At 41.3% G+C, this 27,988-nt stretch overlaps 1 protein-coding gene across 1 annotated transcript in view; it reads left to right on the top strand.

Annotated features, from left to right (window-relative positions):
* The window catches only part of efcab6 (EF-hand calcium binding domain 6), a 191,402-nt gene that overhangs the window by 98,979 nt on the left and 64,435 nt on the right, over positions 1-27,988 (top strand). Inside the window, exons 17-20 of the mRNA XM_062981881.1 lie at positions 11,809-11,923; positions 17,394-17,509; positions 18,670-18,905; positions 23,891-23,987. Of these exons, the coding sequence (XP_062837951.1) occupies positions 11,809-11,923; positions 17,394-17,509; positions 18,670-18,905; positions 23,891-23,987 (564 nt within the window). The remainder of the gene's footprint in view (positions 1-11,808; positions 11,924-17,393; positions 17,510-18,669; positions 18,906-23,890; positions 23,988-27,988) is intronic.

Raw genomic sequence — 27,988 nt, 5'->3', positions numbered from 1 at the left:
TAAAAGCCTCCAAAGAAGGAGCCTCCACCACGGCCCCGGGGAGAGAGTTCCACTGTCGAACAGCTCTCACAGTGAGGAAGTTCTTCCTGATGTTCAGGTGGAATCTCCTTTCCTGTAGTTTGAAGCCATTGTTCCGTGTCCTAGTCTGCAGAGCAGCAGAAAACAAGCTTGCTCCCTCCTCCCTATGACTTCCCTTCACGTATTTGTACATGGCTATCATGTCTCCTCTCAGCCTTCTCTTCTGCAGGCTAAACATGCCCAGCTCTTTAAGCCGCTCCTCATAGGGCTTGTTCTCCAGACCCTTAATCATTTTAGTCGCCCTCCTCTGGACGCTTTCCAGCTTGTCAACATCTCCCTTCAACTGTGGTGCCCAAAATTGGACACAGTATTCCAGGTGTGGTCTGACCAAGGCAGAATAGAGGGGGAGCATAACTTCCCTGGATCTAGACGCTATTCCCCTATTGATGCAGGCCAGAATCCCATTGGCTTTTTTAGCAGCCGCATCACATTGTTGTCTCATGTTTAACTTGTTGTCCACGAGGACTCCAAGGTCTTTTTCGCACACACTGCTGTCAAGCCAGGCGTCCCCCATTCTGTATCTTTGATTTCCATTTTTTCTGCCGAAGTGAAGTATCTTGCCTTTGTCCCTGTTGAACTTTATTTTGTTAGTTTTAGCCCATCTCTCTAGTCTGTCAAGATCGTTTTGAATTCTGCTCCTGTCTTCTGGAGTGTTAGCTATCCCTCCCAGTTTTGTGTCGTCTGCAAACTTGATGATCGTGCCTTCTAACCCTTCGTCTAAGTCGTTAATAAAGATGTTGAACAGAACCGGGCCCAGGACGGAGCCCTGCGGCACTCCACTTGTCACTTCTTTCCATGATGAAGACGACGCATTGGTGAGCACCCTTTGGGTTCATTCGCTTAGCCAATTAAAGATCCACCTAACCGTAGTTTTGTCTAGCCCACATTTTACTAGTTTGTTTGCCAGAAGGTCGTGGGGGACTTTGTCGAAGGCCTTACTGAAATCCAGGTATGCTACATCCACAGCATTCCCTGTATCGACCCAACTCGTAACTCTATCGAAAAAAGAGATCAGATTAGTCTGGCATGACTTGTTTTTGGTAAATCCGTGTTGACTATTAGCAATGACTGCATTTGTTTCTAAGTGTTCGCAGACCACTTCCTTAATGATCTTTTCCAGAATTTTACCTGGTATTGATGTGAGGCTGACCGGACGGTAATTGTTTGGGTCGTTCTTTTTTCCCTTCTTGAAGATAGGGACCACATTCGCCCTCCTCCAATCTGCTGGGACTTCTCCTGTTCTCCAAGAACTCTTGAAGATAATTGCCAGTGGTTCTGAAATAACTTCCGCTAGTTCCTTCAGTACTCTTGGATGTAGCTGATCTGGCCCTGGGGACTTGAATTCGTTTAGAGTGGCCAGGTGTTCCTGGACAACTTGTTTCCCTATTTGGGGTTGGATTTCCCCCAATCCTTCGTCCATTCCATGTTTCTGAGGTTGAAGATGGCTTTCTTTTTGTGAGAAGACTGAGGTAAAGAAGGCATTAAGTAGTTCTGCCTTTTCCCTGTCCCCTGTCGCCATCACCCCATCTTCTCCTTGCAATGGCCCTATCGCCTCCTTTTTCTTCCTTTTTCTACCAACGTAAGCAAAAAAGCCTTTTTTGTTGTTTTTTATGTCCCTGGCAAGCCTGAGCTCATTTTGCGCTTTAGCCTTGCGAACCTTTTCCCTACAGGTGTTGGCTATACGTTTGAATTCTTCTTTGGTGATTTCTCCCCTTTTCCACTTCTTGTGCCTGTCACTTTTGAGCTTTAGCTCGGTTAGAAGTTCTTTGGACATCCATTCTGGCTTCTTTGCACTTGTCTTATTTTTCTTCTTTGTTGGCACTGTTTGCATTTGCGCCTTGAGTATTTCACTTTTGAAAAACTCCCATCCATCCTTAACTCCCTTGTTTTTTAATATTGGCGTCCATGGAATGCCGCTCAGTAATTCCTTCATTTTTTGGAAGTCAGCTCTCTTAAAGTCCAGAATGCGTGTTTGACTTGTCTTAGTTTCAGCATTCCTTTGTATTGCAAACTGCAGGAGCACATGGTCACTTGCCCCTAAGGATCCAACCACTTCAACTGTATTGATCAGGTCTTCCACATTTGTTAAGATTAGATCAAGAGTTGCTGATCCCCTTGTTGCCTCTTCTACCTTCTGGACCATAAAATTATCTGCAAGGCAAGTGAGGAATTTGTTGGACTTTGTACTCTTGGCTGAGTTTGTTTTCCAGCAGATATCGGGATAATTGAAATCGCCCATGACTACTATATCTCTTCTTTGTGCCTGTTTGGTCAGCTGTTGACAGAAGGCTTCATCAAGTCCTTCATCCTGACTCGGAGGTCTGTAGTAGACACCCACAACAAGATCTTTTTGAGTCCCGGTTCCCTTGATTCTTATCCAGATGCTTTCAAGCTGGTTTCCCGGATTACAGTCTTGCATTTCTTCTGCAATGTAACTGTTTTTGACATATAAAGCTACTCCCCCTCCTCTCCCTTTTGTTCTATTTCTGTGAAAGAGGTTATAGCCCTCAATGGTTAAATTCCAGTGATGGGAGTCATCCCACCAGGTTTCAGTGATGCCTATGACATCGTATGTGTGGTGCTGTGCTAGAAGTTGGAGTTTGTCTTGCTTATTTCCCATGCTCTGAGCATTAGTGTAAAGACATGTAAGCCCCTGTGACCTCCCCTCGAACTGTTTATTTGGGATTATTGTGCTCTCTGTACTTGGTCCTTGCTGTGTTTGTGCAGCCCTCTGTTTAGCCTTTTGGCGGTTCCCTGTGGTCGTGGGTAATATAGTGTTCGCCAGGCTGTTGTTCCCCTCCCCCAGTGGATCTAGTTTAAAGTGCGCCTGATGAGGTTTGTGAGTCTGTGTGCAAAAAGATGTTTTCCTACTTGTGTGAGATGCACCCCATCGCTTGCCAGTAGTCCATCCTCTTGGAAGAGTAGACCATGGTCAAGGAAGCCAAAATGCTCCTCTTGACACCATTTTCTGAGCCAGTTATTGACCTGTACTATTTTTCCGGCCCTTGTAGAGCCGTGTCCTACAACGGGGAGGAGGGATGAAAAGATCACATGTACATTATACAGTTTTAGCTTTGTTCCCAGAGCTCGAAAATCATTTGTGATCTTTTGAAAAGTATGCCTAGCGGTGTCATTGGTACCTACATGAATCAACATAAGGTGGGGAGGGTGATGGGGCTTTAGGAGCCTGCTGAGCCTCTGAGTGATATGGTGTATTTTTGCCCCCGGGAGGCAGCATGTTTCTCGAGCCATCCCATCCGGTCTGGAAATGATGGCTTCCGTTCCTCTAAGGAGGGAGTCACCTACTACCAAGACCTGTTTCCTTTGAGGATTGACAGGGTCCCTTTTGTGCAAGACAGTGTGTATGTCCCCTGAAGAGTGTTCCTGTTGAAGTGAATCATGTAGGTGTAAAGTGTTGTCCTCCTCCTCAACATCCCCAGTGCATTCATCAATGACAATCCATTGAGATACATCCGAGAGCCCATTACTCTCCCAAGGATGTTCCTGTTGCTCCTGGTCTATGATTGGGGATGGAGCATTTGCATGATTACATAAGTGTGACTGTGGTGATGCACTGTCCCCGTCAGGGCTATCCCCTGCGCATTGATCCAGGGTGGTCCACTGAGTGGTATCTAAGAAACTGTGGTCCTCCACAAGATGTGTTTCCTGATTGTATGTTAATGATGTAAGAATTTCAAATCTGTTGTGTAAATGCAGCTGAGCAGAGGAGTTCTGCGGAGGCTGCCTGGTCCTGCGTCTCCTTCTATGGGTGACCTCCTTCCAAGCCTGAGGGTTGTCTACCTTTGAGTTGATCTCCCCATAAGGTTCCTGATCATGGTCTTGGTGGTGTTGGTGTGATGCAGGCTGCAGATCTACAGCAGCGTGTTGTGCGGTGTCCAAGAAGAGCTCGAGTGCCTGAATGTCCTTAAGGGTCTTAATACGGTGCTCGAGCTGTTGGATCCTCTGCTCCATCAGAGTCATCTGTTTGCATTTGGAGCAGATGTAGTTGTCTAGTTTTTGTGTGAAAAAGCGGAACATGCCACAGCTGGTGCATGTGATGGGAATGTTTTGCTTTTGTTGCATCTCTTGGTGAGCGTGGTGGCCAAGTTGGATCTTTGTACAGTTAAGTAATATGCACGCACTTTATGTGCAGACTGCACATGTCTTATTTGTAGTGCAAAAACAACAACAACAACAACAACAACGAAAGAACAATACGATATTTAAAAATAAAAACAATTTTAACTAACATACATTTATCAGGATTTCAATGGTAAATGTGCTCCTGCTTCTGGCCAATGAGATAGTCAAGTTAATTAGGATTGTTGTTGTTGTTGTTGTTGTTGTTGTTGTTGTTGTTGTTGTGTGCCTTCAAGTCATTTCAGACTTTGGGCGAGCCTAAGTCTAAAATGTATTTATTTATTATTTATTTATTTACTGCATTTATTTACTACATTTGTATCATACCCTTCTCACCCCAAAGGGGACTCAGAGTGGCTTACAAATTATATGTACATACAATATATTATATATTATTAGCATAGCACAATATTAGCATTATATATTACTATATTGAACTATACTGTAATATTATTAGTAATATTATATGTAATATAGAATATATAATTAATATTATCATATGGTATTATTATTAGTGTTATATTGTATTACATTATACAGTAGAGTCTCACTTATCCAAGCTAAACGGGCCGGCAGAAGCTTGGATAAGCGAATATCTTGGATAATAAGGAGGGATTAAGGAAAAGCCTATTAAACATCAAATTAGGTTATGATTTTACAAATTAAGCACCAAAACATCATGTTATACAACAAATTTGACAGAAAAATAGTTTAATACGCAGCAATGTTATGTTTTAATTACTGTATTTACAAATTTAGCACCAAAATATCATGATATATTGAAAACATTGACTACAAGAATGGCTTGGATTATCCAGAAGCTTGGATTAGCGAGGCTTGGATTAGTGAGACTCTACTGTAATATTATTACCAATATTATATGTATATACAATATATTATATTATAAAACTGAGGGCGGGGGCTAGGTAAATGACCTCGGAGGGCCGCATCCGGTCCCCGGGCCTTAGTTTGGGGACCCCTGATCTAGCCCAACCCCCTGCTATGCAGGAAAAGCACAATCAAAGTACCCCTGACAGATCAGTTTATTTATTGGTTTAAATCCGCATAATATGACTAATTGGAAGAGTTGTTAAAAATACATTCTTTTTAAGATAAATATGCATGTCATAGCACACGTGTTCATTATCAGATATCTATGAACAAAGGACATGTTTCTACTAAAATGATAGTTGCCGCATTCGATTTGTATAAACATGTGTATTCTAAAAATATTTTAAAATCAAGAATTAAAATGAATGTTTTACCAAAAATATTATACCTTTTTCAATCACTGCCGATTATCAGAAACATGAGAATTTTCAACATATGGAATAAAGACTTATCGAAATGTATATGGGAAGACAAAAAGCCAAGAATTAAGGATTTGAATCTGATAGATGAAAAAAAGAGAGGTGGTTTTGGCCTCCCTGATTTGAGATCTTACTATGAAGCCTGTGGGTTAACATGGGTCAAGGGCTGGACAAATTTACAGAAAAGGAACATTTTCACACTAGGGGGTGCAGATTTGAAAAGAGGCTGGCATGCGTATATTTAGTACGACAAAAAAACGATATAAAACTTTACACATCATTATGTAAGAGCAGGATTAATAAAAATCTGGGAAAGATATAAGGAAAGATTTTATAGAAACACACCGCTCTGGGTATCACCATTGGAAGCCTTAAAGAAAGAAGGAGGAAAAATAGAACTCAATGAGGAAAATGAAATTAAACAAAATATTAGCAACTTCTCATGGTTTCATTACAGACAATCCAAATAATTTTTTAAGAAAGACAAGGAAAGAGACTTTGCAGAAAGAGACTCTTTTGGGGACAATATAATGAAATCTGGAAACAAAACAATCACAAAAAATTACAAAAAAATTAGAATGGATTATGGAACCAGAACAGATTAAAGAGTGTATGACTAAATGGGCGGCAAACATTGGTCACCCAATAAAATTAGAGAAATGGGGGAAAATCTGGAATCAAAGAATTAAGTATACTTACGCATTCGATTTAAGAGAAAAGTGGCTTAAAATGATATACAGATGATATATCATGCCACAAAAAATTTCACACCTCAAATAAACGTTGGAAATACGAGCAACAAATAGGTACTTTTTTCATACATGGTGGACCTGTTCAAAAGCTAAACAGTTTTGGAAAGACATACATGGAGACATACAAAAGATCCTAAAGATTAACATTGAAAAGGAGCCAGAATATTTTTGCTAGATATGTTAGACTTAGACAATGATAAAGAGAAAGAGATTCTGTTCAGTTATCTGGCTATAGCAGCCAGAATTGTATACGCGAAGAATTGGAAATCAAAAGACATACCAAAAAGAGAAGAATGGTAAAACAAGGTTTTAGAGATAATTAATATGGACAAATTGACTTACTGGCTTTCTCTGAATCAAGTTCTACCGAAAAGCAAACAAATTGGGACCTGGTTAAAGAATATTTCAGTCAAAAATTGAACTTATAAGTTGAAGAGAGAAGAACACAAGAAAATATCTGGGACAAAGGGGAAGAAGATAGATTACTTTACATGTACTTACTAGAGAAAGATTAAATGCGACTACCAAGGAATAGATGGAAATCAACCCCTTCCTTCTTTTTTTCTTTTCTCCTTATTTTTCTTCTCTTTTTTCCTATCTTCATTTCCTACTTTTCTTTATTCAAAATGTCCTCCCACTTTTTATGTAAAGGAAACTCTTTTATTTTCAATAAAATTATTATACAAAATATTTTAAAATGTAAAATCTGCTTTCCCACTAACCAGAGGCACATTTTAGCCCATTGGTTATTTAAATTGATTAATTAATGTAAGCTGAGAATTATTAAATGTTGCAACCTCTTGTACGATGCTGCTTTCTCAAGTAGAAAGGCTCTCATCTTGAGAAAGATAGACAACAGGCTTTATTCCGCCAACATACAGCATTGAGATTCCATTTTATTTTAGTGGACAGGAGCTTTGCATTCATGAATAATGCAAAGGTTGGACTGAAAGAAAGAAGACCAATTGAAGTTTCATCTGGAAAAGATAGAGGCACTCCTGGTCACACTAAGGATTCAATTTGTGCTAGGCAGGATAATAAGCATCCTAAAAACTCAGCTTCATGGTTTGATTACTCTGATGGTCAGAACTGATACTTTGTCTGAGGAAAGCCCTCCTCCCCTAACTTACATTTTATAATGATGGAGATACTGCGGTGGAAAAGAAACAAAAGGAACTGAAGAAGATAAAGAACCAGAAGAACAACCAGAAGAAGAATCAAACGAAGAACCAGGAGAAGAACAAGAAGGAGAACAACGAAAAGTAACAAGAAACTGTAGGCAAGATGCAAAGACAACAACATACAGTTATTACAGTTATTTATTTCATGTCAAAAGCATTGCATAAATAAATAAGTATAAAACTTATAAAATAAAGGGAGCACAAGCACAAGTTATTGCAGTTAAAGCTAATGTGTGAGCAGTAGACATGTGCGCAAAATTTGTATTACCCTTTTTTACCGTTCCTTTCATGTCTTCCATTTCTTTGGAAACGCAAAATGGAAAGCCCCCTCCCCACACAAAGCCTGCTTTCATGTGAAGCCGAAATTCTGTGCGTGCACGTTCCTTCTCTTTATCCTCCTCCCTCCCTCGCATCCACAATGCCTCGCATTCACTCACGGAAGCAGAGGCGGTCCAACCATAAGGCGAACTAGGCACTTGCCTGTGGCGCCATCGTCCCAGGGGCGCCATCGTCCTGGGAGGAGGGCACCACTCTCCACCTTTTTCTCTTTTGGGCCTTCCTGTAGCCACACTGGGCCTCCCGGTGCCCGTGCTGGGCTTTCCGGCCGGCGCAGACCCACCTTTGCACCACGGGAGCCCACCTTCGGGGCCTTCAGAAATTGTGAGGTCTACGAATCTTGTGCCTTAACTTGGATCAAAGATTGGCTATTTCTAAAGAACAAGAAAATCTTAAATCTAGAAGGTTTCGACCTAAAAGCCGACTGGCATTTATATATATGGCACAAAGCAGACAAAAACGATAAGAAAATATTCAGAAACCATATAATAAGAACTTCACTAAACAACATATGGGAGAAATATAAAATAAGAATGTTTACCAAAACTCCAATGTGGCTATCACCACTAGCAAAAACTCAGAAGAGTATCCAAAGCAACATAAACTGGCCCACATACAGAGATGTCCTCACAAGTCAAGAAAATGAATACGTACTAAAATCACAAGAAGAAGTATTGAAATCATTCGGTCACTTATCATGGATCCACTACAGGCAAATAAAGGAAGAATATATTAAGGATAAACAAGACGGCTTCATGAAGAAAGACTCAGAATGGGACAAAATTCTAGAGTCTGAAAACAAATTAATTACAAAGATATATAAGAAACTCTTGGAGTGGAATACCGACGAAGAACAAATTAAGGGAAGCATGGTGCAATGGTCCAAAGACATAGGAAGGCCTATAAGATATGAGGAATGGGAATCAATCTGGAAGAAAAATATAAAACACACATATGCAACCGACTTAAAAGAAAATCAATACAAAATGATTTACAGATGGTACATCACTCCAAAAAAAAAAAAATAAGCCATTACAACAAAAATATTCAAATAAAATGTTGGAAGTGCCAGGTGAATGAGGGCAGTTTCTACCACATGTGGTGGTCCCGTCCCGAAACAAAGAGGTACTGGAAAAAAAATCCATGAAGAATGTGTAAAAATAATGGGAAAGAAACTACATATGAGACCAGAACTATACCTATTGGGCCTTAAAAATTTGAAATTGAACACAGATGAGGAAAACTATTTGGTTATAGGAGCCAGGATTGCCTTCGCCAAACTATGGAGAACAAACCAGATCCCTTCAATCAATCAATGGCTATTAAAAGTATGGGAAATAAACACCATGGACAGACTAACCTTTCTGATGAAGAAACACCATGGACAACCAATAAAAGAAACCGACTGGTCAACATTTGAAGAATACATAAGGAAAAGACGGACGTACCTCGAAGAAATTCCATAAGAACAAACAGAAATATACAAATCTAGCAACACAACATGTCGCTTCAGGAGGCAAACGGACCCCCCCCCCAACCCAAATGGACAGTTACCCATGGACTAGCTGACACCACAAGGGCACTACTCTCTGACATCCAAAGACTCAACCGACTCTCCCGGGCCTCTCTCTAGCCCCCTCCCCCCTCCCACCCTCCTAAAACCCACCCCCTTTGCTTTTGTTTCTCCTCCTTTCCCCTTTTTCCTCCCCCCTCTTCTATAACCTCTCTCCCAGCCCCAGCCCCTCCTCCCTACCCCCTACTTCCCTCTCCCATTTTGAACCCCACTATTTTAAATACTTAATAAAAATTATTTTAAAAAAAGAAATTGTGAGGTCTGTGGGAACTTGGAAGCTAGGTATGTGGGGTTTATATATCTGTAGAAGGTCCAGGGTGGGAGAAAGAACTTTTCTTTGAAGCAGGTGTGAATGTTGTAATTAATCACCTTGATTAGCATTTAATGGCCCTGTGGCTTCAAGGCCTGGCTTCTTCTTGCATGGGAGAATCTTTTTTTGGGAGGAGTTAGCTGTCCCTGATTGTTTACTGTCTGGATTTCTTCTGTTTTCAGAGTGTTGTTCTTTATTTATTGTCCTGATTTTAGAGTTTTTTTTTTAATACTGAGGGCTATCTGGGTTATCTAAGTCCACACTGCCCTATATCCTTGTTCAATGTTTAGTGCTAAATTCGCAAATATAGTAATTCCTACATAACATTACCATGTATTGAACTGCTTTTTCTATTGATTTGTTGTAAAACATGATGTTTTGGTGCTTAATTTGTAAAATCATAATGTAATTTGATGTTTAATAGGCTTTTCCTTTATCTTTCCTTATTATCCAACATTTTCGCTTATCCAACACTTTTATTTTTCAGTGATTGGTTTGGGGGGGGGGGGGCAAAATTCTGTTCGCCTACACTTGAAAAATATCTAGGGCCGGCTCTGCACGGAAGTCACAGCCGGGTAGTCTCATATTCGGACCTCAGCATCAGAGTGGATGGATCCACCGCCCCTCCCTCCTTTCCGTGTGTGTTTGGGGTGTGTGTGTGACTGAGCACATACTCAGTTGCAGGCAGTCACTGACAGGCACACACTCACTTTCCAGGCCTGTCTGCTCCTCATGACACACACTCTCTCTTTCCAGTGAGAGTGTGTGTGTGGCATGGGGCGTGTAGGCAGGCCTGGAAATCTTACGCTTGCCTGTCAGTACCTGCCTGCAGCTGAGCACCTTCATAGTGCACAGTCAAACACCCCACCACACACACATGCCCTGCTACCCACCACACTCTCCACGTGGAAAGGAGGGAGGGGCGGTGGTTCCTTCTGCCCTGACAAAGCGTGTTTGCTGAAGTCCGGATGTGGGGCTGCCCGGCCATGACTCCCATGAGTGAATGCAGGGCATTGCGGGTGCGAGGGAGGGAGGGAGGAGGAGGAAGAGAAGAAGTGCAGTGCCCACACACATTCAGGGCCTGCCAGTGACTACCAGGTAGCTGAACGCCTCAGAAAGGGGAGCCAGTGAGTGGGAAACTACCCCCCCCCCATAATGGGCCTATTTTCGGTCACCAAATGAAAGAACTGAAAACAACCCTCACAATTTTGGGAAGCTTTCCGAAAATGGATCGGGTCCAGCAACGAAAGCCTGGAAACGAAATGTAACAAGCATTAACCCGAATGCACGCCACTAGTGAGCAGTGCCCATTCCTGGCATTGTCTCTTTTGGCCATGGGAGGCACACCTCAATTGCATACAGTTTTGATTCCTTTGACATATTGTACATGCGGCTGACATGCAAAGGTGTTAGGAAACTTTGGCAGGTGATCTAAACTAGTCTTAGGCCCCATATACACTGCCATATAAAATCCAGATGATCAGTTTTGGATTATATGGCAGTGAAGACTCATATTATTTCATTTGATAATCTGGATTATGTGGCAGTGTATATCCAGTCTCAGTGTTGGATGTACCATGTCTGCTTGGGTTCAGGCTATTTGGAGAATCATATTTTCCCATACAAGACTGTTTGGGCTTTGATATCTTTGAAAAAATTTCCTTTTTTGTTTTTGCCACGTTCTGAAGTATATTGATTATGAACTTTAAGAAAAGGATTTTTGATGGCCTCCCCCAACTTCTCGGCCTCTAGACCAAAAATGTTAAGGCAAATTTCCTCTCTATTGCCTTTTTTTTTTGATGGTCGGGGTGGGGGATTTGGAAACTAACCTCTTTTTCTACAAAAGGAGCTCTTAACTGGCATGACTCTCTATTTTCTTCTATTAATGTGTTTAAAAATTGTGTTTCATATTTTTCTTTTATTCATTTCAAAATTTAATTGTGTTTTATTTTCCAGTTTTTTGGGACGTTGTCCTTAGTCCCATTTTTGAGAGCAAGATGAGATACAAATCCAGTTAATAAAACAAAACTTATTGTTGAAATCAGTGATACTTTAAAAGTGATTGGATGCTTACTAGTGTTTACTAGTGTTTTACTAGACAAAACATTATGTTTTATTTCTCCGACAGCTGTTAGATGATATTGGGATGTCGATGGATGAAGATCAGTTTGATGTTCTCATTGAGAAAATAGGATTTCCTATTGGCGGGCTGAGTTATCTTGATTTTGTGGCAATATTTGAAGGTAACTGGATATTTATTGATAGTGTAGCAATATTCTTTAGCTCCATAAATGTGACTTCAATTGGAAAATTGTATGAACTGAATTGCAGAGAGTGAATAGGTGCTGCATTGCTTTATAACCTACAAAATCTGAGACCGATTAAATATTACAGCAGAGACCAAATGAACCAACAAGTGTTGTTGCCATTTCCAAATCTATTCCTGACACGAGGCAATGGGAATCTTAAATTTTAGGTGATACCTCAGGGTCAATGCAGGAGAGTAGCAAATTGGTATGTCTGGCCCCTGATCTTTTGACAGTCACACACCTGCACAGCCACTAAACCATTCACTCTCCTTTCCTGGTTATGCAGATGGTTTTGCACAAGGTTCCCTTTGATGGCTGGGAGCTCTCACTGAGCTCTGTGGCTGTCTGTTGGTGGGACACAGATCTAATCCATCCGCTTTTTCCTGCACTGATAGTGCCTAAACTGCGGGGTTGCTCCAGAGTTTCAAGAAACACATAGGTGCTGATTTCCAGACCTTTTACTTTATTCATTGCTCTTTGGATACATTCCAGACTGGTCGATATCCTTCTTGAATTATGACATCTAGAACTGGAACAGCATTCCAGGTGAAGTCTGAGTAACATTAAATAAAATTATAGCATTACTTCCCTCCATCTAGATGTTAGGTAAAGGTAAAGGTTTTCCCCTGATGTTAAGTCCAGTTGTGACCGACTCTGGGAGTTGGTGCTCATCTCCATTTCTAAGCCGAAGAGCCGGCGTTGTCCATAGACACCTCCAAGGTCATGTGGCCAGCATGACTGCATGGAGCGCCGTTACCTTCCCGCCAGAGCGGTACCTATTGATCTACTCACATTGGCATGTTTTCGAACAGCTAGGTTGGCAGAGGCTGGGGCTAACAGTGGAAGCTCATTCCACTCCCGGGATTTGAACCTGGCACCTTTTGGTCCGCAAGTTCAGCAGCTCAGTGCTTTAACGCACTGTGCCACCAGGGGCCCTTATCTAGATGTTAGACTCCTAAAATTACATTAGACCCCTGTACTGTGAAAATAGCCATTTCCTGAGTAAGAAGCAGGGCTCAGCTATTTCCTTGTAAACTGATATCCTGTAGTTGCATGATAGAGTCTTCTTTGTAGGCTGCTTCACCCTTTTCTTGTGCTGACAACTCTCATTATGGAAGACAGCATTGAGACTCCATGGATTTTAATATATACTATATCTGCTTCAATCCACTTCTCACTTTTTTTGGCAAAATTACATAGCCAAGAGTTGGTTTATGTGCATGTTATAATCATGCACATAAACTCACTGTGCGAGTTCACCAGCCTTGTCCTGACAGAGGAGCATGGCTTCACAACTGGCCTCATTTACAAGGCCTTCAAAATTTGAAAGCTTTGTGAATGAGGCCTTTATTGGGAAGCCACCACTTGTCCACCACAACAAGGCTGGCGCGTTTGCCAGACTCAGCCTGGTGGAGTGACATAGCTTCTCCTTGTCCATCAGCCATTCTAAAGCAGGCAGCAGAATGACCAACAGACAAGGGGAAGCATTACATTCAACAACATTTTTTTTTCAAATGCACACCTTCAAAATTGAGGTGTGCATTATAATTGAAGGTGCAGTATACTCAAGTAAATATGGTACATTAGCAAAACTTTCAAATAAAATAATCAGAGTGACAAAACATGGTGATAATACCATTTGGATAATCATATAGGTGTCTTAACAAATTCATCTCTAGCTCTGTATTGCTACATGGCCCCAAAAAAGGAATGCATAAAGAATTTTAGCAATTTTTGCCAAATAGTTATAATAATATATAATATAAAACTTTATTTATATACCGCCCTATCTCCCGGATGGGACTCAGGGCGGTTTACAGTCATAAAAGCAACAACATAATACACATTATTAAACAAAGTACAATAATACAATTATAACAATAAATCACACTTACATGACCAGATCAATATAAGTAAATATAAGAGTATAAGCCGACCTGAATATAAACCTGGGAAAACATTGACTCAAGTATAAGCCGAGAGTAGTAAATTTCAGAAATAAAAATAGATACCAATAAAATTACATTAATTGAGGCATCAGTAGGTTAAATGTTTTTGAATATTTACATCAAGCTCTAAGATAAGACTGTCCAACTCTGATTAAATCATTATTCTCATCTTCTTCAATGCAAATGTGCTTATGTATCCTTTTAATAATAACAGAGCAAAATAATACATGTAATAATAATAATAAATAATACAGGAAAATAATGCATGTAATAATAGAGTAAAATAAATGTAATAATAATAAGATCAGAATGAAATAATAAATGTATTAATAATAATAAAATAGAGTAAAATAAATGTAATAGTAGCAACAATAATAGAGAAAAATAATAAATATATTAATACCAATAATAATAGAGAAAAATAACAAATGTACCATATATTCTCGAATATAAACTGACCCAAATATAAGCCAACCAGGACCCTCACCTCAGTATAAGCCGAGGGGGGCTTTTCAGTCTTAAAAAAAGGGCTGAAAAACTAGGCTTTTACTCGAGTATATATAGTAACTATGTTAAGAATTTAAGTAGTCTAGGCAGTTCCTATAAAACTCTCTTTCTCTCTTCATTTGTGCTGGAACTGTATAAGTTAGCAATGAACAATTTTATTGTCTAACACTTCATGATTCTGCTTTATCCAACACCCGTTCTGTGGTTGACAACAGTATTTTTATTAAATCAATACATGATTAATCACTTGATCAATATATTTATACTTTACATATTTCACACTTTCTTCATGGACCTCATAACAGTATGTAGTATTCTCCCCATTCCAAACTTACCCACAAAACTGACCCACAAGGAATCTCAAAAGTGAAGGCCCAGGTTCATCCAGTGATGTTCATAGCTGGGTCTTCTGGGTGCTGTCTAACAATCTGGCCACTTAATAGCAACTAATTTACTTGAAGCAAAACTAGAATCATAGAATCATAGAATAGTAGAGTTGGAAGAGACCTCATGGGCCATCCAGTCCAACCCCCTGCTAAGAAGCAGGAAATCGCATTCAAAGCACCCCCGACAGATGGCCATCCAGCCTCTGCTTAAAAGCCTCCAAAGAAGGAGCCCCCACCACAGCCCGAGGGAGAGAGTTCCACTGTCGAACAGCTCTCACAGTGAGGAAGTTCTTCCTGATGTTCAGGTGGAATCTCCTTTCCTGTAGTTTGAAGCCATTGTTCCGTGTCCTAGTCTGCAGGGCAGCAGAAAACAAGCTTGCTCCCTCCTCCCTATGACTTCCCCTCACATATTTGTACATGGCTATCATGTCTCCTCTCAGCCTTCTCTTCTGCAGGCTAAACATGCCCAGCTCTTTAAGCCGCTCCTCATAGGGCTTGTTCTCCAGACCCTTAATCATTTTAGTCGCCCTCCTCTGGACGCTTTCCAGCTTGTCAACATCTCCCTTCAACTGTGGTGCCCAGAATTGGACGCAGTATTCCAGGTGTGGTCTGACCAAGGCAGAATAGAGGGGGAGCATGACTTCCCTGGATCTAGACGCAATACCCCTATTGATGCAGGCCAGAATCCCATTGGCTTTTTTAGCTGCTGCATCACATTGTTGGCTCATGTTTAACTTGTTGTCCACGAGGACTCCAAGGTCTTTTTTGCACACACTGCTGTCAAGCCAGGCGTCCCCCATTCTGTATCTTTGATTTCCATTTTTTCTGCCGAAGTGAAGTATCTTGCATTTGTCCCTGTTGAACTTTATTTTGTTAGTTTTGGCCCATCTCTCTAATCTGTCAAGATCATTTTGAATTCTGCTCCTGTCTTCTGGAGTGTTGGCTATCCCTCCCAGTTTGGTGTCGTCTGCAAACTTGATGATCGTGCCTTCTAACCCTTCGTCTAAGTCATTAATAAAGATGTTGAACAGAACCGGGCCCAGGACGGAGCCCTGCGGCACTCCACTTGTCACTTCTTTCCATGATGAAGACGACGCATTGGTGAGCACCCTTTGGGTTCGTTCGCTTAGCCAATTACAGATCCACCTAACTGTAGTTTTGTCTAGCCCACATTTTACTAGTTTGTTTGCCAGAAGGCCGTGGGGGACTTTGTCGAAGGCCTTACTGAAATCCAGGTACTCTACATCCACAGCATTCCCTGTATCGACCCAACTCGTAACTCTATCGAAAAAAGAGATCAGATTAGTCTGGCATGACTTGTTTTTGGTAAATCCGTGTTGACTATTAGCAATGACCGCATTTGTTTCTTAGTGTTCGCAGACCACTTCCTTAATGATCTTTTCCAGAATCTTGCCTGGTATCGATGTGAGGCTGACCGGACGGTAATTGTTTGAGTCGTTCTTTTTTCCCTTCTTGAACATAGGGACCACATTCGCCCTCCTCCAATCTGCTGGGACTTCTCCCGTTCTCCAAGAACTCTCGAAGATAATTACCAGTGGTTCTGAAATAACTTCCGCTAGTTCCTTTGATACTCTTGGATGTAGCTGATCTGGCCCTGGGGACTTGAATTCGTTTAGAGTAGCCAGGTGTTCCTGGACAACTTGTTTCCCTATTTGGGGTTGGATTTCCCCCAATCCTTCATCCATTCCATGTTGCTGAGGTTGAAGATGGCTTTCTTTTTGTGAGAAGACCGAGGCAAAGAAGGCGTTAAGCAATTCTGCCTTTTCCCTATCCCCTGTCGCCATCACCCCATCTTCTCCTTGCAGTGGCCCTATTGCCTCCTTGTTCTTCCTTTTTCTACCAACGTAAGCAAAAAAGCCTTTTTTGTTGTTTTTTATGTCCCTGGCAAGCCTGAGCTCATTTTGTGCTTTAGCCTTGCAAACCTTTTCCCTACAGGTGTTGGCTATATGTTTAAATTCTTCTTTGGTGATTTCTCCCCTTTTCCACTTCTTGTGCATGTCACTTTTGAATTTTAGCTCAGTTAGAAGTTCTTTGGACATCCATTCTGGCTTCTTTGAACTTGTCTTATTTTTCTTCTTTGTTGGCACTGTTTGCATTTGCGCCTTGAGTATTTCACTTTTGAAAAACTCCCATCCATCCTTAACTCCCTTGTTTTTTAATATTGGCGTCCATGGAATGCCGCTCAGTAATTCCTTCATTTTTTGGAAGTCAGCTCTCTTAAAGTCCAGAATGCGTGTTTGATTTGTCTTAGTTTCAGCATTCCTTTGTATTGCAAACTGCAGGAGCACATGGTCACTTGCCCCTAAGGATCCAACCACTTCAACTGTATTGATCAGGTCTTCCACATTTGTTAAGATTAGATCAAGAGTTGCTAATCCCCTTGTTGCCTCTTCTACCTTCTGGACCATAAAATTGTCTGCAAGGCAAGTGAGGAATTTGTTGGACTTTGTACTCTTGGCTGAGTTTGTTTTCCAGCAGATATCAGGATAATTGAAATCATTTGCTAGATCATTTGTTGCTTTATCCCAATAATTATTTCAGGTTCCAGGTTGAGTGGGCATGGTCCGAATCGCCGAGTCAATGTCAACAAGTGTCGCTTCATGTCTGCTGAAGAATGCCTCAGCCAGTATAGTGACAAGCTTGCAGAAGAATATGGGGTAATGTCATCTTAATAGTACTCTTCGTCAGCATCATAATTGATCATTTTGTGATAACAGTGTTTTCACTCATTTTCCTTATTTGCAGTTCTTGTAAAGAAATGGATAGAAATCCTAGGGGCTGTGGATTCATACTAAGAGTTTTCTCAGCAGAGGTTTCTAGTGGTGTCCCAGTTAACAACTTTCCTTCACCTTCTAGGAAAAAGAGGGTTCCAGCTTATGAAATCCATAGCAGTAATCCCATGTCAGAGATAAGACGTCCCGCCATTTAGATTGTCCCAGGGTTTATCAGCAAAGAAGAGTAGAAATATGTGATGCATACTAGAAGATGCTAAACCTTGGCTTGCAGCAATGGGATTCCTGTCAAGGTCCTGCTACTGTGAATTTGATATTTTGGTACCCCTCCGTTTTTGGGACTTCAAGGAAGTTGATGGCCAAGGCAGAACAAGGCAGACATTTTCAGTTTACTACAGGTGTATCAATGCGAAGGAGCCCACAGTGTTTACATAAGCAGGTCCAAGCCGTATTCAGAGGAACAGTTTTGAAGGAATGTGAGACTCCAATATCTTTTACTTCAGACTGTGATAGTAGAGACCCATATAACCTGACTTTCTACCAACTTAATATAGGGTATTATTTGTGCTGTGGGTCAGTGAATGCAACCTCAGTCAGAATATCTATTTCATAAAAGATTATAAAATATGGTTGTAAAACCTGGTTTTTGTGATTGATAAGTCTTATATTTTCCATATGTGTGGATCATGTGGTATCAAATAAACTTTAGACATACTTTGGGCAAAAGAGTTAGCCTAGTGCTATAATTGGTGAGCTGTCTGTTAATGAGAACAAAAATGTTTAAGTGAAGTCGACTGAATTGTACTTGGTGGTTGATTGATATTATTACTGCTGTATTAACTCTTGTTTTATTGTCTTACTGTGCTTTTTTTTGTATTTTGTTCAATGTATTTATGCTGTTGTTTTTGTAAATTGTGCTAGTCGGGCCTTGCCCCATGTGAGCCGCCCTGAGTCCCCGTGGGGAGATGGTGGCGGGGTATAAATAAAGTTTATTATTATTATTATTATTATTATTATTATTATTATTATTACTATTATTATTATTATTATTAAGTGCTGATAGTAAAACAAATGTTCCTTGTTAGGATCCATACATTGCCTTCCGTAAAATAGATCTGAACAATGATGGCGTTGTGACAATGCTTGATTTCCGACGTCTCCTGAATAGCTTAATGATCAACATGACAGATGAGGAATATGAACGTCTGCTTAGCCTCTTTGGAATTAATATCACTTCTACGTTAAACTATCCAGAATTCCTTCAACTGTTCCAAGCACATGCAGTGAAAGAGATGCGCCCTTGGCTAACTCAATCTCACAAGTAAGAAGGACAGCAGTCTCATATAGTAAGATAGATTTACATTATTGTTATATTTGTCAAATAACATGGAATGCAACCTACATAGAAAAAGTTGTGCAAAAAAAATATTGTGGCACTAACAGAGAGGAAGACGAAAGTCACGTAGGATTTGTTGAGTGAAGTCTTCTTTGTCAGACTTAAGTCTATGGAAGCTCGTGCTACCAATTTCTTTAAGTTGGGCTGGATCGACACTGCCATAAAATGCATTCTGAAACTGCATTATATGGCAGTGTCGATCCAGCCGTAGTCTCAAAGATATGACAAGATCCCTTTGCATACTGGTCCAGACTAACACGGCTATGTTTTTGTACAAAAATAAAATAAAATTCTATAGCACTGATTTTTCCCTAAAACGAGTCTACTCCAGTTGCATAAAAAGAGATGGAGCAAACAAATACCAAACTTGGTACTTTCAAAATGTTGTGGATTTCAAATCCTATCAGCCTCAAAGAGTGCAAACAATGGTTAAGAATTCCACGAGCTGTAGTTGAAAACATTTGAAAGACTCAATGTTTTGTGGTAGATTCAAGGCTGTTTCAAATTTGACAATAAGGTGACTGGAAAGTATAGTGGATCTACTCTTCTTCTATCTGGTTCTCTCTGCCATATAACATTAGCCTTGTGTACTTCGCTTAATAGGAAGGTGGGCAAGTTATTAACTTGCCTGCCTCCCACTGAGGTACTTGAGCAGCTCTTACAATGTGATGAAGAACAGCGGATGAACACTTGACACTAATTCACTCTTCAATACGTCTGAAATTATTCAGAGCTAATGTGTTAGAAAATGTGGGGATATGCTTGATGACATAAAACAAGCCTACTCAATTTCAGAATAACATTTTTCCACATTGATGCCTCCCATTATGATAAATATCTGGGTTAATTTCTCTTTACTAATGGCTTGCATTCAGAGCCACCACTAGGTAGGGAGAGGCTGCAACCTCGTCCAGATTTTTAAAAAACAATTGGTTATTATACATAGCACTATTGTATTTTTACTGCCAGGGCTTCAGTTTTAGATTTCAACATTATGCAATACTCACCTTCACATTTGCTGTGCATCAGGAATTAAAATGTATTGGCCTAACCACGGTAGCACTTCAGATTGTCACATTAGTTCTTTTTTTTTAGACTAATTTTTCTTCAGAATTGTTTTTAAAATTAAAGAGCTAAAATAGAACGAAAAGAGGATTTTTCATGATATATTGCTAAAATTAAACAGCATAAACTAAACCAAACCAAATGCAAACACAGGATCTTAACACAGACCTACATTAACATATACATGTTTAACACAACTGTGTGTGTGTTCATTCATTCAGTCGTCTCCGACTCTTCATAACCTCATGGACCAGTCCACGCCAGAGCTCCCTGTCGGCCGTCACTGCCCCCAGTTCCTTCAAGGTCAAGCCAGTCACTTCAAGGATACCATCCATCCATCTTGCCCTTGGTCGGCCTCTCTTCCTTTTTCCTTCCTTTTCCCCCAGCATCATGATCTTTTCCAAACGTCTTTGTCTTCTCATGATGTGGCCAAAATGCTTCATCTTTGCCTCTAATATCCTTCCTTCCAGTGAGCAGCCGGCATTATTTCCTGGAGGATGAACTGGTTGGATCTTCTTGCAGTCCAAGGCACTCTCAGGATTTTCCTCCAGCACCAAAGTTCAAAAGTGTCTATCTTCCTTTGCTCAGCCTTCCTTATGGTCCAGCTCTCGCATCCATAGATTGCTACAGGGAATACCATTGCTTTAACTATGCGGACCTTCGTTGCCAGTGTGATGTCTCTGCTTTTCACTATTTTTTCGAGGTTGGCCATTGCTCTCCTCCCAAGAAGTAAACATCCTCTGATTTCCTGGCTGCAGTCCGTGTCTGCAGTGATCTTTGCGCCTAGAAATATAAAGTCTGTCACTGCCTCCACGTTTTCTCCCTCTATTTGCCAGATATCAATCAGTCTGGTTGCCATGAACTTGGTTTTCTTGATGTTTAACTGCAACCCAGCTTTTGCACTTTCTTCTTTCACCTTGGTGATAAGGCTCCTCAGCCATCAGAGTGGTATCATCTGCATACCTAAGGTTGTTAATGTTGCCTCCAGCAATTTTAACTCCAGCCTTGGATTCGTCAAGACCCACACATCGCATGATGTGTTCTGCGTACAAGTTGAATAGGGAGGGTGAAAGTATGCAGCCCTGCCGTACTCCTTTCCCAATCTTGAACCAGTCTGTTGTTCCGTGATGTGTTCTTACTGTGGCTACTTGGTCTTTATACAGATTTCTCAGGAGACAGACAAGGTGACTTGGTATCCCCATACCACCAAGAACATGCCACAGTTTATTATGATCCACACAGTCGAAGGCTTTAGAATAGTCAATAAAGCAGAAGTAGCTGTTTTTCTGAAACTCCCTGGCTTCCTCCATTATCCAGCGGATATTGGCAATTTGGTCTCTTGTTCCTCTCCCTTTTCTGAACCCAGCTTGTACATCTGGCAACTCTTGCTCCATGTATTGCTGGAGTCTGCCTTGCAGGATCTTGAGCATAACCTTACTGGCATGGGAAATAAGTGCCACTGTATGAAAGTTTGAGGATTCTTTAGCATTTCCCTTTTTTGGTATGGGGATATAAATTGATTTTTTCAAATCTGATGGCCATTATTGTGTTTTCCATATTTGCTGGCATATGGCATGCATCACCTTGACAGCATCATCTTTCAAGATTTTAAACAACTCAGCTGGGATCCCGTCATCTCCTGCTGCCTTGTTATTAGCAATGCTTCTTAAGGCCCATTCAACCTCGCTCCTCAGGATGTCTGGTTCTAATTCACTCACCACACTGTCAAAGCTATCCTCTATATTATTATCCTTCCTATACAGATCTTCTGTATATTCTCGTCACCTTTTCTTGATCTCTTCAGCTTCTGTTAGGTCCTTGCCATCTTTGTTATTGATCATACCCATTTTTGCCTGAAATTTACCTCCAATGTTTCTGATTTTCTGCAAGAGAAAACTACAGAAGCTATTCTATGATTCTCACACTCATTTCTGTTGAATCTTGCACCTTATTATTCTACTCCCTTTATATAATAATTTATAATTACACATCTACTTTAATAATGTTCCTCTCTAATTCATAAATTCTGCAATTGACATTTGTCCCCATAATTGTTGAAAAAAACAATAAATCTCAATTTTTCTTGAAATTCCTCAAAGATTTCTTCTTGATCAGCATCATCACTTTGTTCATCTCTGCTAGTTCAAAAATATTAGTCAGCCATTCTTCTTGCTTTGGGATAACTGTTTCCTTCCATCTCTGGGTATAGCTATTCTTGCAACAGTGATCATATATTGTAGTAATATTCCATGCTTTCTTTTTAGTTAATTGCCCAGCATTCCCAGCGAATAAAAATTTGATTTCATCATGATTTTCACTCTATCATTTTTTCCAGCATCATATATATTTGAGTCCAATATTTTGGGCCTTTTTGCAAGAGGGCACCCTGCCCATCTCGGTCTTCCTAGGCTCGGCGCCTGCGGATTTCCTGCCACTGACACGGCTTTCCCTGGGAAGGCCACGTTGGCAGCAGGAAGGCCGCAGGCGCCAAGCCTAGGAAGACCGAGATGTGTGGAGAGGGCACCCTGCCCATCTCGGTCTTCCTAGGATCAGTGAGATGGGCGGGGTGCCCTCTCCGCCCACTGCGCATTCGCAGTGGGCGGGGCGCCAGAGGTCCCGGTGGCAGGTAAGAGGCCTTCCTGCCTCTGCGGCCGCAGCCTGGGCAGAGGTGCCTCAATGGCGCCCCGTAGGCGATGGCACCTTAAGCAGGCGCGTAAATCACCTTACGGTTGAACCGCCTCTGGTATCACCATTGCGGGAAGCCAGCACAACACGGGAAGCCTCCTGTGTTGTGGTGGAAACAATGCTTTCATCCAAGTTGAGGATGTGGCCTATGCCAGAAGTCACACGGCATTGTCTCCATCCCCCAGACAGGGTGAAAGTGTCCTAGGTCACTAAAATCACCCCATCTGATGAGGTGGCAATAATTCACACCAGGATATACTAGGATAAAATTATTCTACATTTTCCATACAAATACAGGCTGCTCTGTGTGAATATGTGTTCAAATTGTAGATTATGACCTTCAAAGCCCTACAAATTTCCTTTAAAAGTGTGCATGTTACTTGGTTTTGAAGAATAGTACAACAGCAATTGGGAATGGGACTCACAGCACCCTCTTCACTGTTTCTCCTACCCTCAGTAAATGTTCTCCCCATCTTTGGAGTTAAAAAAAGAAGAAGAAAAAACTAAATTGTTACCAATTGAAATCCCTTATTTTGAGTCCTTGCCCATGGAGACAGATGAGTTTAACAAAAAAAATCAGTGTGGGGAAGGATGGGTGCTGATTTGGACCCCTGCAAGCTTACCTTAGTGACATACTGCACATTTTATATTGTGTGTTGATAAAGTTTCCCGAAGAGGGCTTAATGTTTACTGGTTTGCTCCCAATGACTTTAACTTGTATGCATGATTGAACTCTCCTGTGTTTCCTGTAAAAAAAAAATCAGATGCTAGTCTAACTTTCTAGAGAAAATTAGTAATAAATTGCCTATGCAGCCTCAGATCTCACAGGCACTTTTTTCTTTTATGTTACTGCTTTGATTTATAAATATTTTCCCCTCATATTTCAGCTGCAATTAAGCAATTTGACCAATCTGCATGTGCAAATGATAACAGGGATTAACAGAAATTTTATAGACATCATTCCTAACTTGCAGCTGGAGGAGGATGATAGTATTTATAAGGAATTCATTTGTATGCAGATGTTTGGGATGAGTCTTTAAAGCTATCTGCACAAAATACATTAAAAAGCAAGGAAACAAACAAACAAACCTTGTGGGATATTAATGATCCCATTAAAATCAGACCACAGTTAGTGATTATAATAATTCTTTCTTTCTGAGACCCAAACAGATAACGGCGGATGCAGACTTAGCTTGTGAACAAGCTCATTACTATCTTAGTATCAAAGCACAAACCAGATGGAATGACCTAGCTGTGGTAAGCTCCATGTAGTTTTTAAATAAATACATTATCTGAAAAAAATATTTGAGAGCTTCATACAATGTTTATCTTTGATGGTATAATTGTTTTAAAAAACAAGGATTTTATTTACAATAAACAAATAGCTCATTAATAATCAAAACATGCAATAAGTTATAAAATAATGTATTGCAGTATCTGATTTGAAGCAACTGAGTTAGCTTTTCAGCCATTAAAAATGTAGTCGAAAAGCCTACTGCTGTGGATAAGAATGCAATATGGTGTTAGCACTACTGTTGACATAGTGGAGATGTACCTGCTTCGAGCTATCAAAGGCACCATTTTGAAACTCATAACAGCTGGATGAAATGTAGAGGGTGCACTTCAGGATCTTCTGTTCCAAAGGTTTAGTTGAGCGTAAGAATTCTCAATTTGTAATTGTGCCTACAATATCACTTTTTCACCTGAATTTCTTTCCTGGGTGTACCTCTTTGTTCTAAGGAAGCAAACCTAGAGCAGTGTCCCATGACAAAATGTAAACTGTGGACAGTCAGACCAACAACCTCATCACACAGATAGGTCCAGTGTTGTGATTTGCCAACTTCCGTGGTGAACCGGGGTGGCGGTGGAGCAATGTCGGCACCTCGGTCAGCAGTTGATGTTCCCCCATCCCATGTGGGGAAGTGTTACTGTGCAGCTTGGGTCCACCAAAGTCCCATCATTCCTTACCAAACATGGGGAGTCTTCTGTGATTATGGCAGCAGCACCCCACTATGCTGCCATCCCAGTTCACTCAGGGAGCCCCACCAGAAGTCAGCTTATGTTGTTTGATGGGCAATATGGGGCTCCATGAGTGAACTAGGGCAAAAGCATCCTAGGATGCTTTTTTTGCCCTGAGTGATAAAGCTTTTCTCTTTTTCAAAACAGTTCAAGAGGTCTCTCAGGGAATATTCTGGATAGAAAAGGTGATGGCAGTTTGCTGCACCTCTGAGCTCTGATACAGTGTCTCCAGGAGTATCTGGCAGGGGAAGTGTTGGCCAGTTGTAGTTTGGGGCAGTTCTTTGTTTCAGAGTATAATCCATAATAAACCTAAATTGTAAAACTTTTATAGTTGCTGACATTTCCCCAACCATGCAGACCGATGGTGCCACAACTGCATGTAGCTTTTCCTCATGTGCTGGTGGGACATGATATTGAGCTTCTTCACTGAAAGCATTTGAATGACCTAATAATACTTGGGGCATCAAAATGTAGGTTAAAAGGTAAGTTTAAAAATCCCAGGACCTGACAGCAAGTCCACACTCAGGCCTGTCAGTTCCCGGAAATAGTTCTTTGCCATCCTCACGCCTTCCTTTGAAATGGATTTTACAAATCTGCAAAATGGATGAGGGATATCTGGTGGAAGGTTTTTTTAAAAAAATTCTCCCTCATATATGTGTTCATATGAAGATCCCAGTGTACACACAGGCAGATTTCTTCTTTTCTCTCTTCACCCAATTATAAATTCAAGCTCCATTTAATATTACAAACATTAGAACAAAGGAATGGTTGCAGAGAGTTCTGATATAATTGCTTTCCAACTCTGTTCGGCAGTGGAACTCTCTGCCCCGGACTGTGGTGGAGGCTCCTTCTTTGGAGGCTTTTAAGCAGAGGCTGGATGGCCATCTGTAGGGGGTGCTTTGAATGTGATTTCCTGCTTCTTGGCAGGGGGTTGGACTGGATGGCCCATGAGGTCTCTTCCAACTCTACTATTCTATGATTCTATGATTCTATGATTCTGCTTCCATTTAGTCACCTGGCTCCATTTTTGACAGCCCAATCAGCTATTTTGGGCTTTTAAAACATGCACATGTGCTGGAGCAGTCTGCACAGGGGGACTGGAAAAAGTCACATGTTTTCCATGACTGCAGGGATATACAGGACATTTTTGGGGCAGAATCGATTTTAAACACATCTTTTAAACACATGCTTTTGAGCTGTTAACCTGATTCTGCCTTCACTTTCCCCAAACGTCATTTAGCCACACAGCCCTTTTATCGTGGTTTCTTCTGGTCTTTTAGGCATGTGTAAAAGGGCCCTTAAAAGAAAGGCAAATTCCTTGACAGCATTTCCCCAGCAGAAAATTATTGGATTTTGGGGGGGGGGGGGGGGCAGGCATCTATGGATTGGCAGTCTGGGTTCAGAGGAAACTTTATTTCTTATAACATATTGACGGAGGATGAATCTACACTGGTTGGCAAATCCATGGCCAGTTTAGAGCAGAATTGCTCCAGACTTCCCCCAGAGGCAACCACAAACATCCTGGCATGGTGGTGTCACAGGCATTGGCCCTGCTGTCAAATTACCTTACTTTCCTTGTCACTGTTAGCCAGCCACAGAGATCTATGCAAATTCTGGCTGCCAGAAGCATCCTATTCTGACCTCAACTTACTTACTTACTTACTTACTTACTTACTTACTTAGGCAATCCCTCGTAGGCTGAGGATGATGGTCCTCCCATTCTGGTGTCTTGGGGATGTGTCTGTAGGTAGCTGAAGAGACCTATTCTTGATCCGCATGTTCTCCCACAGTGAGGACATTGGTTTCCTGGTGGAAGGCAGTTCGGGTCAGGGTTTTCTTGATGCGCCTTCCTCTTGGCATGTTCCTCCCTTAAGCCCTCCACTTGTGCCTCTTCAAACTCCGCAGCACTGCTGGTCACAGCTGACCTTCAGTTGGTGCGCTCAAGGGCCAGGGCTCCCCAGTTCTCAGTGTCTATGCCACAGTTTTTAAGGTTGGCTTTAAGCCCATCATTTCCTGTCCACCAACTTTCTATTTTCCATTCTTGAATTGGGAGTATAGTAACTGCTTTGGGAAACAGTGATTGGGCATTCGGATAACGTGGCCAGTCCAGTGGAGTTGATGGTGTAGGAGCATTGCTTCAGTGCTGGTGGTCTTTGCTTCTTCCAGCATGCTGACATTTGTCCACCTGTCTTCCCAAGAGATTTGTAGGATTTTTCGGAGGCAACACTCATGAAATTACTCCAGGAGTTGAGGTTAACATCTGTAGACCGTCCACGTTTTGCAGGCATATAGCAGGGTTGGTAGGACAATGGCTTTGTAAATGAGCACCTTGAGCTCAGGTGATGTTGTATTTCAGTGTCAATGTTGACTTTTGTGGAGAGGTGGCTGCCAAGGTAGTGGAAATGGTCAACATTTTCTAATGTTACACCATTAATCTGTATTTCTAGCCTTGCAGAGGGATTGGCTGGTGCCTGTTGGAAGAGCACTTTGGTTTTCTTGATGTGCAGTGAGAGGCCCAGCTTCTCATATGCTTCTGCAAAAGTGTTTAGAGTGGCTTTTAGGTCTTCTTCTGAATGTGCACAGACTACGTTGTCATTGGCATATTGGAGTTCTATAATAGATGTTGTGGTGACCTAGGTTTTGGCTTTCAGTCTGCTGAGATTAAATAGCTTGCCATCTGTCCGATAGATGATTTCCACTCCGGTGGGAAGCTTCCCATCAACAAGGTGAAGTATCCTAGCGATGAAGATGGAAAATAAGGTTGGGGCAATAACACATCCCTGTTTGATACCTGATTCCACCTTAAATGGATCACTTTGGGAGCCATTGCTGTCCAAGACTGTTGCCATCATGTCAACGTGGAGAAGCCACAGGATGTTCATCAATTTGTCAGGGCATCCAGGTTTTTGGAGGATGGTCCAGAGAGCACTGTGTCGAATGCCTTTGCAAGACCAGGAAGAAGGAGAGAGCTTATTTCTCCCCTCCTGCCTTGTTGTATAGGGACCTGTGTTAATTCAAAATGGATAACCTGCAATGGCCAAGACTTCTCAGAGCAATGGCAGCCAAATAGGGACAATCTTTTCCATGTTTTTCCTGCACTGATGGGCATAAGTACATGGCAATAGTGGCAATATCCTTTTCTGAACTGCAGACTGGCCAGAATCAAGCCTGATTCAACTATCCAAGGGCCCTAAAGCCATGGGATACTCTGGGACTTCAAGTAAACTTTGAAGTATCCT

The sequence above is a fragment of the Anolis carolinensis genome, chromosome 5, assembly GCF_035594765.1.
Source record: "Anolis carolinensis isolate JA03-04 chromosome 5, rAnoCar3.1.pri, whole genome shotgun sequence".
Lineage (NCBI taxonomy): Eukaryota > Metazoa > Chordata > Lepidosauria > Squamata > Dactyloidae > Anolis > Anolis carolinensis.
This window is presented reverse-complemented; position numbering and strand designations above follow the sequence as displayed.